A 15,655-nucleotide genomic window follows, 5' to 3' on the forward strand; every position below is an offset into this window, starting at 1 on the left:
TGTTTTGTATCCGTCCGGTTCGCGTTGGGAATTTGGTAAAGGAACCGTGAGGGTGATATGATTATCGGATAGGGCATAGTACAAGACTGCAAGTATTGCAGATATCAATGTTTATAGGCGTCGATAGACGTAGTAGTCTGCTGCTGCTGCTTCTACTGCTGCGGCGTGGATGACGGGTTCAAAGGAAGGACTGGGAATGTACTCGAGCAAGAAAGCAGTCAAGCCGAACACAATCAGAAAAAAATAGAAGAGTAAATATAGTAATAATAGTAATAGTAAGTATAAAAGATATAATAAAGATACGAATTAGAAAGAATAGAAGAATAGAGGAAGAAATAAAAGGGACGGACTGAATAGCCACAAACAACGAAGGAGGGAGAAAGGTGCGGGATAGAATGGAGGGAGAAGCAAAAAAGAAAGAAGACAGCCAGACAGACAGACAATTAATTAGTTTATGGATTAATTAATGAACTAATTAGCAGCAGAACAATATTTAGTAGGACCGAGCGATGGGTGGGCGGCGGGAAAAAAAAGAGCGTGAGCCAGCAGAGCGATTGATGACGGGCTACGGTACGGAGTCCTGCGTATGGATGGGCAATTATTGGCCTCCCCCGTCCATGCAATGGCGAAATCAGCATTGGACGGATCCCAGGCTGACCACAGAGCACACAACGGAGGGTCAGATTCAGCCTGCACCAGAGAAGAGATCAAGAGTGCTGAGAGAGGACAAGCAACTGCGGAGAGAAACCACAGACCATCCAACCACTCCACTCCACAGATCACAGACCACACACTCTCGCTCTTGCTCCTCTCTCTCACCCACCAACCGGCGAGCGACGGGGACCGAGACAGGGACAGACTGCGCTGAGTGGTGCATTTGGGCTGGCCACCAAGAGTGGTGAGACCAAGATACTGGTGCTGTGCAACTAGCCCAGCACAAGCACCCGCCCAACATAGCGGCAAACCCAAGCGCAAGTGTGCGAACCGCATCAAGGCCCGTCCAAGGTCCATCCCATCCATCCATATGATTATCGTTGTCGCCATCCAGCCTCTGAGCCCGCAGGCCAGTGCTGCACCACTCAGCAGAGACGCTACCGAACACCCTTGTCCGGGGCGGGAGGATGGCGCAGCAGCCCCAAGAACCTTTTTTTGCTGCTGACCCCATCCCATCCCTCTGCTGATCTCAGTGATCCAAAGTGCCTAAGTGGTTGATCTCTCACCTTGCAGACAAAAGTGTGAGAGCGTGGAATTCGAGCGTCGTAGTGTCAGGGCTGGGTTGCACCCAGGTTCCCTCCATTATGGTTTCAGGTATGTTTTCACTTTCACTCAAAAAGAAGAAAAGCAAAATCACAAAAAAAAGAAAAGAAAAAGCAAAATCTAAAATGGCCTATGATAGCCTAGAATGTCCCAGAAAATGAAGAAGAGACAATAATTACGAGCTACACTACGCACAACTGACCTTATTTTTTTTTTTTTTTTTATTTTTTTTTTGACGGCACTTTCTGAATGTATCCAAAACATCGGGTTATCTTCTTCTGGAAATGTATGCCAGGTTTCATATTTGACAAATAGTCCCTGTCCTCCTGCTACCATTCCTGTAATCACAGGGTCCTCGAGGATGAGGGAAGAGTCAGATATTCAGTCAGACAACAGCCAAGGACCGCTTGTCATCAATAGACGGGCCTTACAGGCCATGATCATTGGTGGGTTTCTAAACTTTCGGCCCCGCTCTGTTACTATGCAAACCCAGAAGGGACGACGGAACAAAATGGAACCTGTGGCGGCCCCTGCCCAAGTGGCCAGCGGCCAACGCCAAGTGGGAGACTGGGAAATCCTATGTGGCACCCCAGCTTCCTCGAGGTCCCATTGACGGATTGCTTGATTGGCGCAAACTTTGGGTAATAATGCGGAGGTTGAAACGCAGGGAAGGATTGGCTACTCGAACATTCTAAACTAGCCGCTACGCAAGGATTCTGGGTTACAATCAGACCACAAAAATCCAAACCGCCAATCAGACAACGCATGATGCCGGGCCGTGGGGACTGCAATTGTGCTGCATTTCATACGGACACGCACATTCTGGGGCAATGATGAACAAAACGAAACAGCAGGGTATAGTTATACGCGTAGTTACAATATCTGCCTACATCAACAAGAAAGGGGGAGGGAGGGAGGTAGGGAGAGAGAGAGAACTGGGAAAAAAAAAAAAAAAAAAAAAAAAAAAAAAATTGAGAAGTGACGAATTGGAAAGAAGATTGTCGCATACCGATCATCCAACTCCATAAGCCCGCTAGACCAAATATGAGTTTAGCCCAACCAGGCGGGAAGAAAGGGAAATATCAGAAAAAGCAAAACGAACAAGGTCAAAAAGCAATAAAAAATAAAAAATTATACGGAAAACTCTCAAAGAGCAGTGGAAGTTCAAGAAAAATTCGTTATCCAGTACGAGTGGTCTACAATCAATGGCTAATCGATCCGTCGTTCATCTGAAAAAGATTTCATTCTATCCGATACTGGTGCCCTGTCATAATTGCTATTCGCGGTTGCCGAAATAATACCATATGCTGGACCGTTGTTATCTTGCTAGCGTGGGTTTCCAGTGGAGCAAAGCGGCGTTCTCGCTGGGGGGTTTACATTTCGTAGTTCCGGATTCATTTCTATGGATAAAGATTATGAACCGGGGTACGGTCCCGCTAGGAATATTTTAGGTTAGCGGGTTCCTGAAAACCTTCTTTTTCGAACTGAATTGTGCAGGATGGTATCTTTGAGATCATTCAACTTTTTGGGTTTCTGTTCCGTTTCTTGGTGCCTGAAACGGTTGATTCGGGAATCAGGATCAGCACGCAAAACTCAATGGGAATTTTTATTTTCCTGGCAAGAAAAAGCAAGAGATCAAGAACGAAGTACTAGGAGAAGAAGAAGCGGAAGCAGAAGGAAACATCACAATTGTCTGTCCGCTCGTCGCCATTTTCCTAGCTCATAAATCTACCCCTAAAACATTTCCCGCTCACAAAATGTATGGAATATATCTTTCTAAAAATATAAAATTTATACAAAATGTCGAACGACAGGAAAGTCAAGCAAAATATGCAAAGCGATCACTCTATCACAATCAGAGTGGCTGCATCATAACTTTTTTTTTTAACCTGCATGCGCGCCTCGTAACTGGACCTTGCATTTTCTTCTCTGTCCTTTTTGCCTTTTTGAGCTTTTTCCACTGCTTCTAACCTATGGCATCTTCTGTCTCTCCATCCAGGCTAGCTCTCCTCGTTTGATTCGAGGACGAGTAATGCACGTCTGTCTTTTTCTTTTTTGTTTCTTGTTCATGAGAACGACAGATTTCTTTTGCTTTTGTATTCAACGTCCGATTCTCTCTTCTGATGATAATTAACTTTCAAAATCCTTCCCGTCCGCAAGGTACATGTACTACCCAGAGACCAATAGCAGCTTGTCCCTTCGCAGCGGAGGTGATGTATTGACCCGATGTGAATAGAGAATGAGTTAACGATTTATATATATAATCGTTCTGTGTGAGCTTAGAAGGATGAATTGACCCGTCCAAATTGTTGTTCTCTTTCTTCTTCCCTTTTCTATTTTGCTGTTCAAGTCTAATCAACAAAGACCTTGTAGATTGAATATTGTTCACACTTTCTAAGGATTTATGCCTTCAATGATTTGTGGTGGAACGACTGCCTGAGCACTATTTTTTAAGAAGGGAAAAAGACAAGCAAGGGCCACTCACCAATAAATAAATGGATATATCGCAATGAAACACAATTTGCATTATTGGAAAACGTTACAAATTGACAAACCAGAATCGAGATCAGAGTCACATTGTGCCGAATTTACCACCAGCGGTGCAATAAGTTCGAGTGAGAGAGGGTGTGCACTTTCCAGGTAGGTTTATACATGTAGTTATATTAATTGAGGGTTTTAAGATCTCGATCCCGGTTAATTTAACGTGAACCATTTCTAAGACCGTCTTCATTTCAATATCCTGGCTCTGGAAGGATAGTCGAATCTTCTACCTTTCGCTCTTCTTCCTATTGTCAGTCAGATTTGCAACCTCATACCATGCTCTACCAGGAACAATCCATACGCAGCGCGCATCTCAAGGCCATCAAGGCCAGCCAGAGAACTGATGGAACACCTCCTGGCACCATAAATCGTGGACATGGAACATTCAATTACGTTGCAAGATCTTGTGACTCCTTTCTCCGGTATATCTATCCCACCTATTATTACATACACACACACACTGTCACCATTATTAGGCCCATCACCAATTGCTATTTTTCTAACTATTCTGTTTCACGAGTGCGAGGACACCCGGATCTTACCATGTAGATATCTCATAGGCAACATGCGTAGTGCAACATACATACTGCCGTCTCCCTATGGAGTTTGTCCTCCCGCCGTATCCTTTTATCTTCTGTAGGTTGAGCTTTTGTTGCACGCGTGGATGGATGCTATAAACATGTCAGATTTGCACCAAGAAAGAGATAACCAATCGATAAGAACATCTATGCCGTCATCGTAACTTTCTTTTGAAATAGCCACGCACATGATATGTCACATTTTTCAGAATAGTAGCCATGGAGTGTACTGTACATACAATTGCATGTTGGAAGGAAGCACCGCTGGCTACCTACATACATGAGTGCACAGCTTTCGCACTCGATACCTCCATTTCTTACTTCTCTACCATATCTACGGAGTATGAATGGCAAGGACGCATAGAAAAGAAGAAAATAAAAAGATCGACAGGAACCATTTCCCAGTTCATTGGGAATCAAAGATTTGAAACAAGGCGCCTCTTTTTTTTTTTTTTTTTTTTCTCTCTTTCTCTCTCTCCCTCTCTGTCTCTCTTTATTTTGGGGGGATCACTTATAATGAGCCTCTGCTGTGATCCATGGTTTTTCTCTTCACTCAGCAGCGACAAAGAATCAAAATCCAAAAGCCACAAAATCAAGGTGGTTGAATGCACTTCTTGAAGCTGCATCCAATGGAATAATTTCCTTGGAAAAGAAGTATGCATGGTCCATGGGTGATTGATGTGTGATAACATGGATTTTGTTTGGGCCAAAAGTGCTGGTTGTTCTCATTATGATCTGTAATTATCCCAGGCTGGAAATATTTTTCTGACGGCGCTGGGAAAAATGAAATAGTGTATTGAAAATAAGCAGACAGAATTGTTCCATTATCTAGATATTGTAGATTAAATTAAATAGAGCAGTCAAAATGTAGAAAATGGACGAAAGAGGAAGGGAACATATGGAAGGTCCATATTAGAATTCAACAATATAGTCGATTCCAACTGGTTTGCCTGTGGTTTTACGACCTGTTTCCACAGTTATGATATAAATGATCGCCCACCAAGCTATCTCAGGGTTATTCTGTAGATTGGGTAGAAAAGTGTGGGCAAGCACTGTAGTTGGAATAAAATTGAATTTATCCAGGTAATTTTAGGGTCCATATATCGCACTGATAAGAAACACGTATATCCTTTGAATCGCTTATTCTCACCACTCCATGCACCAAAGCCACCATTTTCCTCAGTCAGTTTCCTCTCTAGGAGAATGGATTGATCAGAAACCAAACCAAAAGCCCATGTTAAACCCAGACACACACACACATGGGACCTCAAGCAATGACAGGTTTTCTGTATGTATCTCGTCGCGCGCTGGAGTGTCTGGCTCCCCGTCCCGATAAGAAGGACAAAGACGGGAAAGCGGAAAAACGGTTGTGCAACGCCCCAGTCATTTTTTGGCCCTGACCTAGATGGGTCTATGTGAGAGAAAGAAAACTGCCCCTCATATATGCGGGATATGTGTTTAAATGCAAGTTTCAAGCCAGGAGGGGCAGAGCGAGTGCATTTCGGCTGGCCTGTTCTGTGTGCCAATGTCCCACTGCATTCCTTGCCCTGCTTGATACCTAGATTCCAGCATTGATCAAAGCGATAACAAAACGTTTCGCAGCCCTTGCAGCCGAGTTTTCGGGTATATGAGGTTGGACAAAAGATCTCGATCATTTTTTGCCTTCGGATTCTCCCTATCTCTCCAGCATACCTATTGTTGACGAAAATATGCCGCATCATCGACATCATCGAATGGCGAGAGATGGAAATATTGCACAGGTGGGATAGTGTACGGCCAGCCTATGCATAAATGTACTGCACACTCTCGATCGTTGTTTCATCCCTGTGCTTTCATGCAAGGGGATGATGTAGGAATGTGATAAGTGCAGAGAGAGGCATCTCTTTCCGCAAAATTGAATGGGATTGCAATGAGAGACGTCTTCCGTCAGAGCCAAGTATCATTTCAAAAGCACAGCCGTAGGCTATATGATCAAGGGGCTAGATGTTCGAGGAACGACAGTCTCGCACAAGCACACCGCCAAAACTAATCCTGCCTGTTTTAGGGCATATGCATTGGTCGAATATTTTTCAAACGTCCTCGCTTCTCCTCATTGCATGCAGATAATGAGAGGAAACAATATATTTTATTCATCAAGCTCTGATGATTTCTAACTCTAACAAAGGAGGCTGTCCGTGTGGCTGCTAGTTCATCGCTCAAATGGTTCAACGATGATGACAGATGATAAGTGAGAGTGTGTCTGCATTATTTATCCCATTGAACGAAGACAGAAAAGTTTCATCTTCATGCCAACATTGTATTTGTCGATTGCCTTGCTCTCTGAAGTTATCCTTGCCATTTTGCCGAACCAGGGCTCCTTCTCTTCGCACCGACAACCAACATGCCTTGGGGAAATGGTTGGTGTTGACTGGTAGGCCAAGTCGCAATCCATGCCAACGCTACTGCACCTCGACATCTGGGGAATTTTGGCGAATGCCTTGGCCCTCAGATCCACTTTTCAGCACCAAGCCGTTCGCCTTCCCTAGTTGTGCCGAAGGAGTTCAGCCGCCCCAGCGAACATGAAACATACCAGCATGGAGGAACAGTCCGTTGTCATTTTCTTTTCCATGTCGCCAGGCTCCATCTATTGGCTCAAAACTTGACTTTATTCCATCAGGCCAGTCGGCGTTTTTGAGTTCATTCATGTCTTCCGACTAGTGGAAAACACTGGAGCAAAAGTGGCATCGTGCATACAGCATTTGCCGATCGCTTGGGCGTATGTTGAAGAAGCCGAGCTCAGATGGTTCCTCCGAACAGTTGCTCTTTCCTTCCTTTTGCTGCGGAAGCAAGGATTTTTCTGTTGGTCTATTTTTTTTTTTTTTTTTTTTTTTTTTTTTTGGCCCCCTCAGCATCCACCCACCACCCATGTGGGAATAATCCCCTGCAAATTGCAGGAGCATGAACTTGTTTATTTTTTATCAGGATTTAATTTCTATCCGAATCCTCACTCCTTGGGAAGTGGGAGAATTAAACGGTCCGGGGAAGGTCGGTGTCAGTGAGCATGACCATGAATTCTTGATAAAGTTCAACAGTCTTTTTTTAGTCCACTGTTCGCCGTTAATTATCTCACCTTTTTGGGTTGGGTACCTGACTATTATTAAGCTTTTTGACAAGTGAATAGTTAGTCAACAGTCTACTGCCATTGGACCGTCAACAATAATTTTCGGCAGGTCGAAACACACAACTTTTGAGGAAATAACCATGACCATATGTTCATCGAAGGAATATTCATCAAATCCATCCAGCCAGCTCTGTGATCAGTACAAGCTATCATCGCTATACATCATCACTATATATCATTGCTACATATCATCGCTAGCTATCATTGCTATATATCATCGCTATTGCTATATCATCACTAGCTATCATTACTAGCTATATCATCGGCAGCTATCATTGCTATTGCTACATATCATTGCTATATATCATTGCTAGCTGTCATTGCTAACTATCATCAATATATATCATTGATAGATATCATTCATTCAAGCAGATGAGTAGATAAATAGATCAATAGACAGTCAGATAATCATCTAATAAATCAGTATTATCAGATAAATAAATATATATATTTTATTATGTTCATTTGAGGGATTAAACAGTGAGTTTTCAAGCTGGATAGTGAGCGCAAGCGAGCAATTGCGGCTTGTATCCAATAGAAGAAAATACAACACAATCCCAGTTGGTAGGCAATTAGTTCTGCATGTACCGAATATTTTAGTTTTCCCTCTAGTGCTGTGGCTCCAGGTGCGGTTTTTGAAAGACAGGTCTTGGTTTGGATTGAAGATAGGCACTGACTGGCAACACTGGATGATGGGCCATTGCTAAAAGAAGGCGATGAGCGAGGCGGGACAAAGGGCCATATTAGCCTCGATTCTTCTGACGGATTCTTTGAGAGTAGTCCTTCGAAAGAAATTAGAATATGCAGGAAATAATCATGTCCCCACGATCACCAAAAAACACCACGTTTTCTGCCCACGAAAGAGTCCTAGACCCATATTGGACAAGCGATGACTCTCCACAAGAATGGGCGCTCAGTCGGCCCATCCAAAGAGACTCCAGCCTATCTCATTAGCCTCCACTGTACTGAACACTAGCCCACTCTTTTGCTGTTCATATCTCGATTGTGGAATTATGTTCCCCGCAAACCCCTCAAAGGGATCCATCAACGATAGTTCATCGCCCCTCATCTCCGCCCCAAGATATTTGGCTTACATGGACGTGAGATAACAGGAACGATGACAACGAGGCCGTTTTGAGGTATTCCCAATTGCAGTTCTCCAGAACAGAGGGTTCGAATCCATCCATCGTTCAATATAAAAGGCTGGCGAACAATACGAGTGAATATTTTAAACGGCTCCAAAGAGCTTCGTTTGATTTCCTTCCTTCATGCTGTTCAAGGAACCACATCGACAGTAGTCTCAGAGCCGTGATTCACGATTCCTGAATAATGCCCTGTTGTTAACCCCATAATATTATCCCTTCCATAATAGTGAAGATTAAAGGTTTTCCCATAAAGATAACTGACCATTGAACTTCGTAGTTTCGCTGCCTAGTTTGGAGGTACAGTACAACTAGATAGCCCTCTGTAGGTTTCCTCGACTCTTCACTTATCGCTTTTCTTCTCAGTTCCTCCAACTGGACATGGCGAATGATTCTGTCCTCATCTTCGTGGTGTAATGTCGTAAACCAACATGCACACTCACTGAAATTATCTCCTTCGCGCTACTGCAGTTACCGCATGGTGCAGCAGATTCTGCTTGATCCGCTCACAAACTATTGGATATTGAGTGCTATGCCGCAAGATTAACTTACAGCCAGCTTTTGCAAGGGAGCGAACAGATTCCCTTTGTGTCAACTCATCTCTCTCCCCCCCCCCCTCCCCCATTTACTTACAATTTCGTAAGCTTTCTTTTTTAACCGACAAGGGTGAGCTTGCCGATGACAAATGACACGGTCCTCAGCCGGATAAACATTCTTTATTCAAAATCCATCAAAATTTCTGGATGATAGCCCTAGGAAACAGTTCCAGTTTCCCAGGCAGAAGGGGTGAGGTGTCGCCCCTGGGCTTGATGTGGATCCATCGAACAAAGCGCTTAGATTTTGGACTGGTTTTCATATTGAAGTGTAGAAGTTGATCTTGAATATGTGAAGAAAAATTCCATCGTAATGTGCTGTAAACCGTGTGCTTGGGGATCGAAGGGTAGAAATGACCAGTATCTTTCAAAAATTCGTCGAAGCAATTCAAAGTAATGGAGAAGGATAGATATCCTTTGAGAGCAACGAAGAGCAAGGAGTTATGCGATGGATGATGCGGTCCTTTTTAAGGCAGCGCTGTTGTCCCATTCTCCACTACATGATGCAACAATGGGAATCATCTCACTGCAATTCAGTGGTAGGGCGTATAGTGGAGGGTAATCAAGAAACTGCAGCGAGGGACTGAATTTCTCTCAAAATTTGCTATTTGTCAGGAGATTGGAACGGACATTCAGCAGGTCCGATTTCGGGTGACTCTTGATAGCACCCACCAGAAAATAACAAATATTTAATAATCGATATATGATCTAAACAGGGAAATACAAAGGACTACCTGCACTGTTCCCACGGCTTCTCCATATTTGGCCCAACAGACGCCACAGTAGTCCTTGGAAACGAATTGGATATGGTGATCAATGCGGCGGAGCTCCACCCAGAACCCAAGTTGTTTTTTTCAAAAGAAGGGATTTTTCTTCTCCTAGTAACTTTTTGGACATTCCCCCTTTGGGAGTGAAGCGAGGAAACTCTTCTGATCAACAACGAAAGCATTTTCCACGCAAAAAAAGAAAAAGAAAAAAGAAAAAAAAAAAAGGATAGACAGAGTCTCAAGTTTTGCAGATTATTCTCCCTTGTCAGATAGAAAACATTATCCAGGGTATGGACATCCACTGTTTCCTCCAGGCGCGGGCAAGGTAAGACACCACCTATCCAAGGAGGCCATCATGTTAACGAGGTATGGACGTATGGGTTTAAGTAAACTGTCTGCACAACTCAATGGCAGGAGAAATATGTAGGTAGTGTAGAGAGAGCATCACATTCTATTCTTGAACAACCCTACTTGCTGGCAGTCCATGAATGATGGTTTCATACTGCCATCTGGGAGTTCCAGGCACTATGGAGTTGTTTTCGTTGCCAAAGCAACTACACCATCCCTAGAAGACATAGTACATAGTAACAAGGCCTCGAGGGTGGAGAAGCAAAGTGTTTGTCCACAAGAGAGACCCTGTCTGGTAAAAATATATCTTAGGTTTGCAACCAACCCGGGGGGGAGAAAGGCTCTCATTCCTTTCGGTGGCCAGCTAGAAGAATACTCTATGTTGCAGGACCCGGAGTCACGGCATCAGCAGCCAGAAGGGATGCTGATAGAGGATCCTCCTGTCCGCGATTTGTGTATTTCTAACGATTAGAATAGTAGAAAATTCGGGGGAATCATAGGAATCAAAGATAGATTTTCCTACGCACGCATAGCAAAAAAACCACCTGCACACGCTCAACTTTATTCATGATTCAACATGCCAATGTGGTTCCATCAGTCTGTGTCCTCCACCCTAGATGATGAGAGTAGAGGACTACTACTATCATCAATACGGCCAGATATCCAGGGAGGACGTAGGTCCGTTAGAAGACGAGCTATCCAGGACCGTGGTTGTTGTTCTCATGCGTTAGTTAGGGTCAAAAGTATGATTTGAGGCCTCGAGGGCTTCAGCGTGAATATTTGGTTATCAAACCAGATGTAAAATGATGCACAGAAACTTTGTGAATTAAAATTTAAAGTCAAGGGAATAAAAAAGCATTCTGATGGTTCGAAACCAAAAAAACAGAGATAGGTAGTAGTGGAAAAAAATATCGATCCGATCGAGTTGGTTGGAATAAAACCAAATCAGGCCTCAGAGTGTTGTCAGTCGATATCAAGCTCTCAAAAGAGAGCAATTCATCCTCTTCCTATATATGTATTGAGATACACGACCATGGCCACATATCACTCATCATTGACCACCATAGTGTAAAAAAAGAAGAGAAAGGAAGGAAAAAAAAAAAAAAAAAAGGGAGCGAAAATAGTTGTGGATTTTTCTTTCCGTTCGCTTGAACGCAGCTACGTCATGGGCTTGGTTGCGGTGTACAGATGATTTTATGGAACTCCTCTTTCCCAAGCAAGGGGAAAGAAACATGTCGAAACTATTGAAAGAGCGAAAGAGGCGATATCGAGAACCCGAGGGTGCACATGGATTCATTGGCCTTGTGTATTTGTCGACATCGACTTGATATTTATTTTACTTTTATTTTATGAGAACTCGCTAAAAAGTAGTCTCTCGGAAAAACTACATCCCGGTTTCCGATATAAAAATTCCTTCCCTGCCACTCTTTTGTTATCCTTTCCTTCTTTTCTTCTCTCTTCGTGCGGCGACGCAGCCTTTAACCCGTGTTGCCTAGACATCAAAAAGCCGTCGGGCTTTTTATTCGTGATGTTTGATTGAGTCAAAAAATCCTTAGGTGTCGGCTGCGTCACAGAATAATGAAAATTGCACTTCGGTTCTTACTTTACTGGCTGTTTTGTATTCTCTTTCTCATTGAGGGAATGGCCATTTGGTTTGGGATCGAACAAATCTTTCTGTTTTTAAAAGTCTGCTTTCCAGTAGTCATACTGTGCCGGAATTTCCTGTGATGCGGCGTTTGGAAGAGTGAAAGCCAAACCTCAAGGCATGCTTTACCAGAGCCGTTTACACAAGTAGTGGTATTTGAGAGCATGATTGATGATGATTCATAGAAGGAAAGTAGCCTTTTGATCCCATTCGTGTCTCATTTCTGTTGGGAGATTGGATTGGGTGATTCGTACCCCTCTATACCACCACGGCGCTGGTGGTGATCGAGCTCTTTTGCCCTTGTGGCCTAATAATTTCCATTCCCGCAAGGCTTTTCGAAGATAAAACATAAATGCTTGATGAACAATTATTTTCATACAGGACGAAGTAAACCCGATATCTTTCACGACATCCATCTTGCTTGTATATAAACCACAAAAGCATTTCTCCAGTTTACTCGCCCGGTTCATCCCCAATTTTTTCCAGCTTGCCCAGCTCCCTCTTCTCCCCAGCTTCACCAAATAGCCTCAGCCTATCCACTCGGATCCTCTCACGATCCCCATCTCCGTCTACGAAGTATACCACAAGCGACATTATGCGTTGGAACTTGACAAATCGCAGCTCGACAGTTGCCGTTTTCGTCTCCTCATCCCAATCTTGTGGCAACAACTCTATCTCTTGCGTCGGACTGTCTTCATCGGCGTCTTCAAAGCCAATGATATGCGCACGATTTGCATACAACTTCAAAGTCTTGGGCCGCATTGGCACGTCATCATCACTTTCGCGAGGTGCGAGAGAAGTTATCTGTAATGAATGAAGCTTAATAGACGACTGGAAGGGCAAAAATAGCATCAGCTGTTCGTCCGTATCACTCTCCACCCAGTCCGGTGTAGCGGAGGCCTTATCTTTGCCATTCCCACTACTCTCGGCACTAGAGAAACCAGAGGGCTTTTCTGCTGCGAATAGCGATCTTGCGGATCCGACCTGGTTGTCGTAGTTGAGAAGATCTATGTCTTTGATTTCAACCTCGCCAGAGACATCTGAATAACCCTTCGGAACACTTCCGCCTAACCAACGTGAGCCGTTGCCGCTAGCCTCGCCTGCAGTACCGGCTGCGCCGTCACCATTAGATCCAACACTCCTGGCGAATTCTTCGATTTTGGATGTGAGCAGTTGCGGGTTTGCGCCGCGGATTGAATGGGCAACGGCGCCATTATTGAAGATTAGGAACGTGGGCATGCTAGAAGGCAATCGTAAATATGCGAGTTAGCTGTCAATCTCTCGCGATCAGAGTCGTTGGTAATGAGGATGGCAAGTGAAGGTAGTAAAGTAGACAGTGTGCAAGAGCCAACACAAGAGAACAGCAATAGATAGATGAAAGGACAGAAGGAGGTCGCCATTGTTGTAACTTACGCACTAACTCCATAGGAGGCTGCTAATTCCTGATTCGAGTCGACATCGACCTTAGCAAAGGATATCTTCGTCGGGCTGGAAAACTTGTTTGACAGTGACTCGAAAATCGGTGCGATCACTTTGCATGGTCCGCACCAGTCTGCATAGACTGTCGATGAAATAGAAAAGGCCAATGTTAGTACTGTGATACAAGTTGATTTTCTCATTCGTGCTCGACTGGTGCTATAGCAATCCAGAAGCGCTGACGGCTTGTGGGGGAGCACAGTTAAGGGAGGGGTATGGAGGGGTTGTGATTGGAGCGCGTATAACCTACAATCTACCACGACAATGGAGGACGACGAGAGAAGTTCCGCTAATTGGGTTTGCGATGATATGTGAACGATCTTCGGCATTTTGGGCGATGGGGAATGGGAGTTGATGGGTTAGAAGATCGAGTAGTGATGAGTTTTGTACTTGTAGATGAGAGGATGAAGTTGTTCGAAGTTGTTGCCTTCGTATTTGGGAAAGCGCGTTCTCCACCTAAGTTTCAATGAGGCAAACGACCAACAACTGCAAACCATACGAGTATGTAACAGGATGTATTCATAACCCTTCTTGGTTTTACTTGAACTTGTGATAGTGAAGTATTAGTATTCTTAAGAAGCAAGGACAACAAAACGAACCAGTATATGTGCCCATCTACTGTTCGCAATATATCCAAAAGGCAGGGGTGAGGTGTCTTTGTCGTTGAGTATAAATAAAATTCTTCGCCTACATATCATAGGGAAACGCCCATATAATTCATCTCAAATCTAGTTTCACTCCGGGTGTACTTAGCGGAGGCGTTATCTACAATGACCTTGTATGTACACTCGAAGTCTGATCGATTAAAGAGGGGTGAGGGCTGGTGCCAGGGGAGAGGATATACCATACACAGGGTAGATACGTCTGAATTGCCAGGAGCGAACATACCTGAAGGAGTGATTTATGTATCAGCATATGGCTCTCTGTCACCTGAGGAGGGTCGAGTGGCTTGCAATGCGTTGCATCACGAATTTCCTCAATGTGCCACTGACGATGGCCATAACTTCCTCCACAAATTGACCTCAGCAAGCCACCCCATGCTGCAGTGCGCCGTTAGATGGCGTAGTACGTGTTATAGGTGGAGTTCTGTTGTAAGCCGATGAAAAGCACGTCCTTCTAGGTGAAAGGTGTAGACATTGTGCCAAAGCCAGAGAATACGGGGGTTTGTAGATTCCCTCATATTCCATCAGTCCTGAATTGCCAATTTCCTTCATGGTATCTGCTTATTTTCCATCTCGCCCCCGCCGCCCTCGTCGCCCTCGTCGCCATCGTCGCCCTCATCAACAGCAAACACAACTTTAGCCCACAAACTGCAGCCACGACACCCGACAAGTACCTCCCCCCTCTCCGCTTCCCTCTCAAGATCCTCTTCCAACACCAGGAAGCCCCTCTCCTCCCCACACCGGCAAGGATGGTACCATATCCCACCGCTCTTGTCGTCGAAGCTGGTGCCAGGGTCAGAACCGATAATGCCACTCCCCATAAGATGCATATCGTCTAGATCGAAAACCTCCATGCCTGTTCTAAACAGTATACCATCGCCATCTCCATGCCCATTACCATAGCTGCTGCTATTTATCCCTAACAGACGGAGGGAGCAGTCATATTCAGCCCGTGAGGTTGGGTCCGAGAGCACTTTGTACGCCGTAGTTATTTGGTCGACTGTGTATCTGAGTAGCGGAGCATTGGGTAGTAGTGGTAACGGGTGCAGGGGCTTTTCTGTGCTGGCTGACGCCGAAACATTAGTGGCTACACTGGATGCTAGTATCGCCTCTCTATGGTTTATGTACTGCCAATCAGAATTTGTACAGTTGCTGGTCCCGTTGGCTTGGGGAGTGGTACTGGTTGGCAGGGTCCTAGCTTTGTCTGGATGGTGTTGGAGTAGCGCGCGATGATAAGCTAGTTTTAAATCTGGTTCGAGAAGACCGTCGGGAGGTGGGTATGGGATGTTGAGGATTGATCATTGAGTTGGTGCTGTTGCCATTGTCCTAACCCCGGATCACTAGACATAGCGGATATGTTTGTGCCCGTAGAGGCACCAATAGAGAGAATCAACATCTCCTTTTCTGGTGTCATGTCATATTGGCCCACATGACTGTGGTTTGTTCTGAACTTAACTGGATATGCAAGGGACTTCCTGGTACCATT

The 15,655-nt window shown here is 44.5% G+C and overlaps 2 protein-coding genes across 2 annotated transcripts; both read right to left on the reverse strand.

The window, feature by feature from the left end:
- Positions 1-12,484: 12,484 nt before the first annotated feature.
- On the reverse strand, positions 12,485-13,836 carry HCAG_07096 (conserved hypothetical protein; the record flags this gene model as incomplete). Its single annotated transcript, XM_001537624.1, has 3 exons — positions 12,485-13,271; positions 13,445-13,592; positions 13,758-13,836. The coding sequence occupies 3 exons, from the start codon at positions 13,834-13,836 to the stop codon at positions 12,485-12,487; spliced, it is 1,014 nt and encodes a 337-aa protein (XP_001537674.1).
- Positions 13,837-14,717: 881 nt separating this feature from the next.
- HCAG_07097 (conserved hypothetical protein) lies at positions 14,718-15,583 on the reverse strand (the record flags this gene model as incomplete). The annotated part of the gene is made up of 2 exons (XM_001537625.1): positions 14,718-15,282; positions 15,501-15,583. The coding sequence occupies 2 exons, from the start codon at positions 15,581-15,583 to the stop codon at positions 14,718-14,720; spliced, it is 648 nt and encodes a 215-aa protein (XP_001537675.1).
- Between the last annotated feature and the right edge of the window lie 72 nt (positions 15,584-15,655).

Source organism: Histoplasma capsulatum, genomic scaffold, assembly GCF_000149585.1.
Source record: "Histoplasma capsulatum NAm1 scaffold_8 genomic scaffold, whole genome shotgun sequence".
Taxonomy (NCBI): Eukaryota; Fungi; Ascomycota; class Eurotiomycetes; order Onygenales; family Ajellomycetaceae; genus Histoplasma; species Histoplasma mississippiense.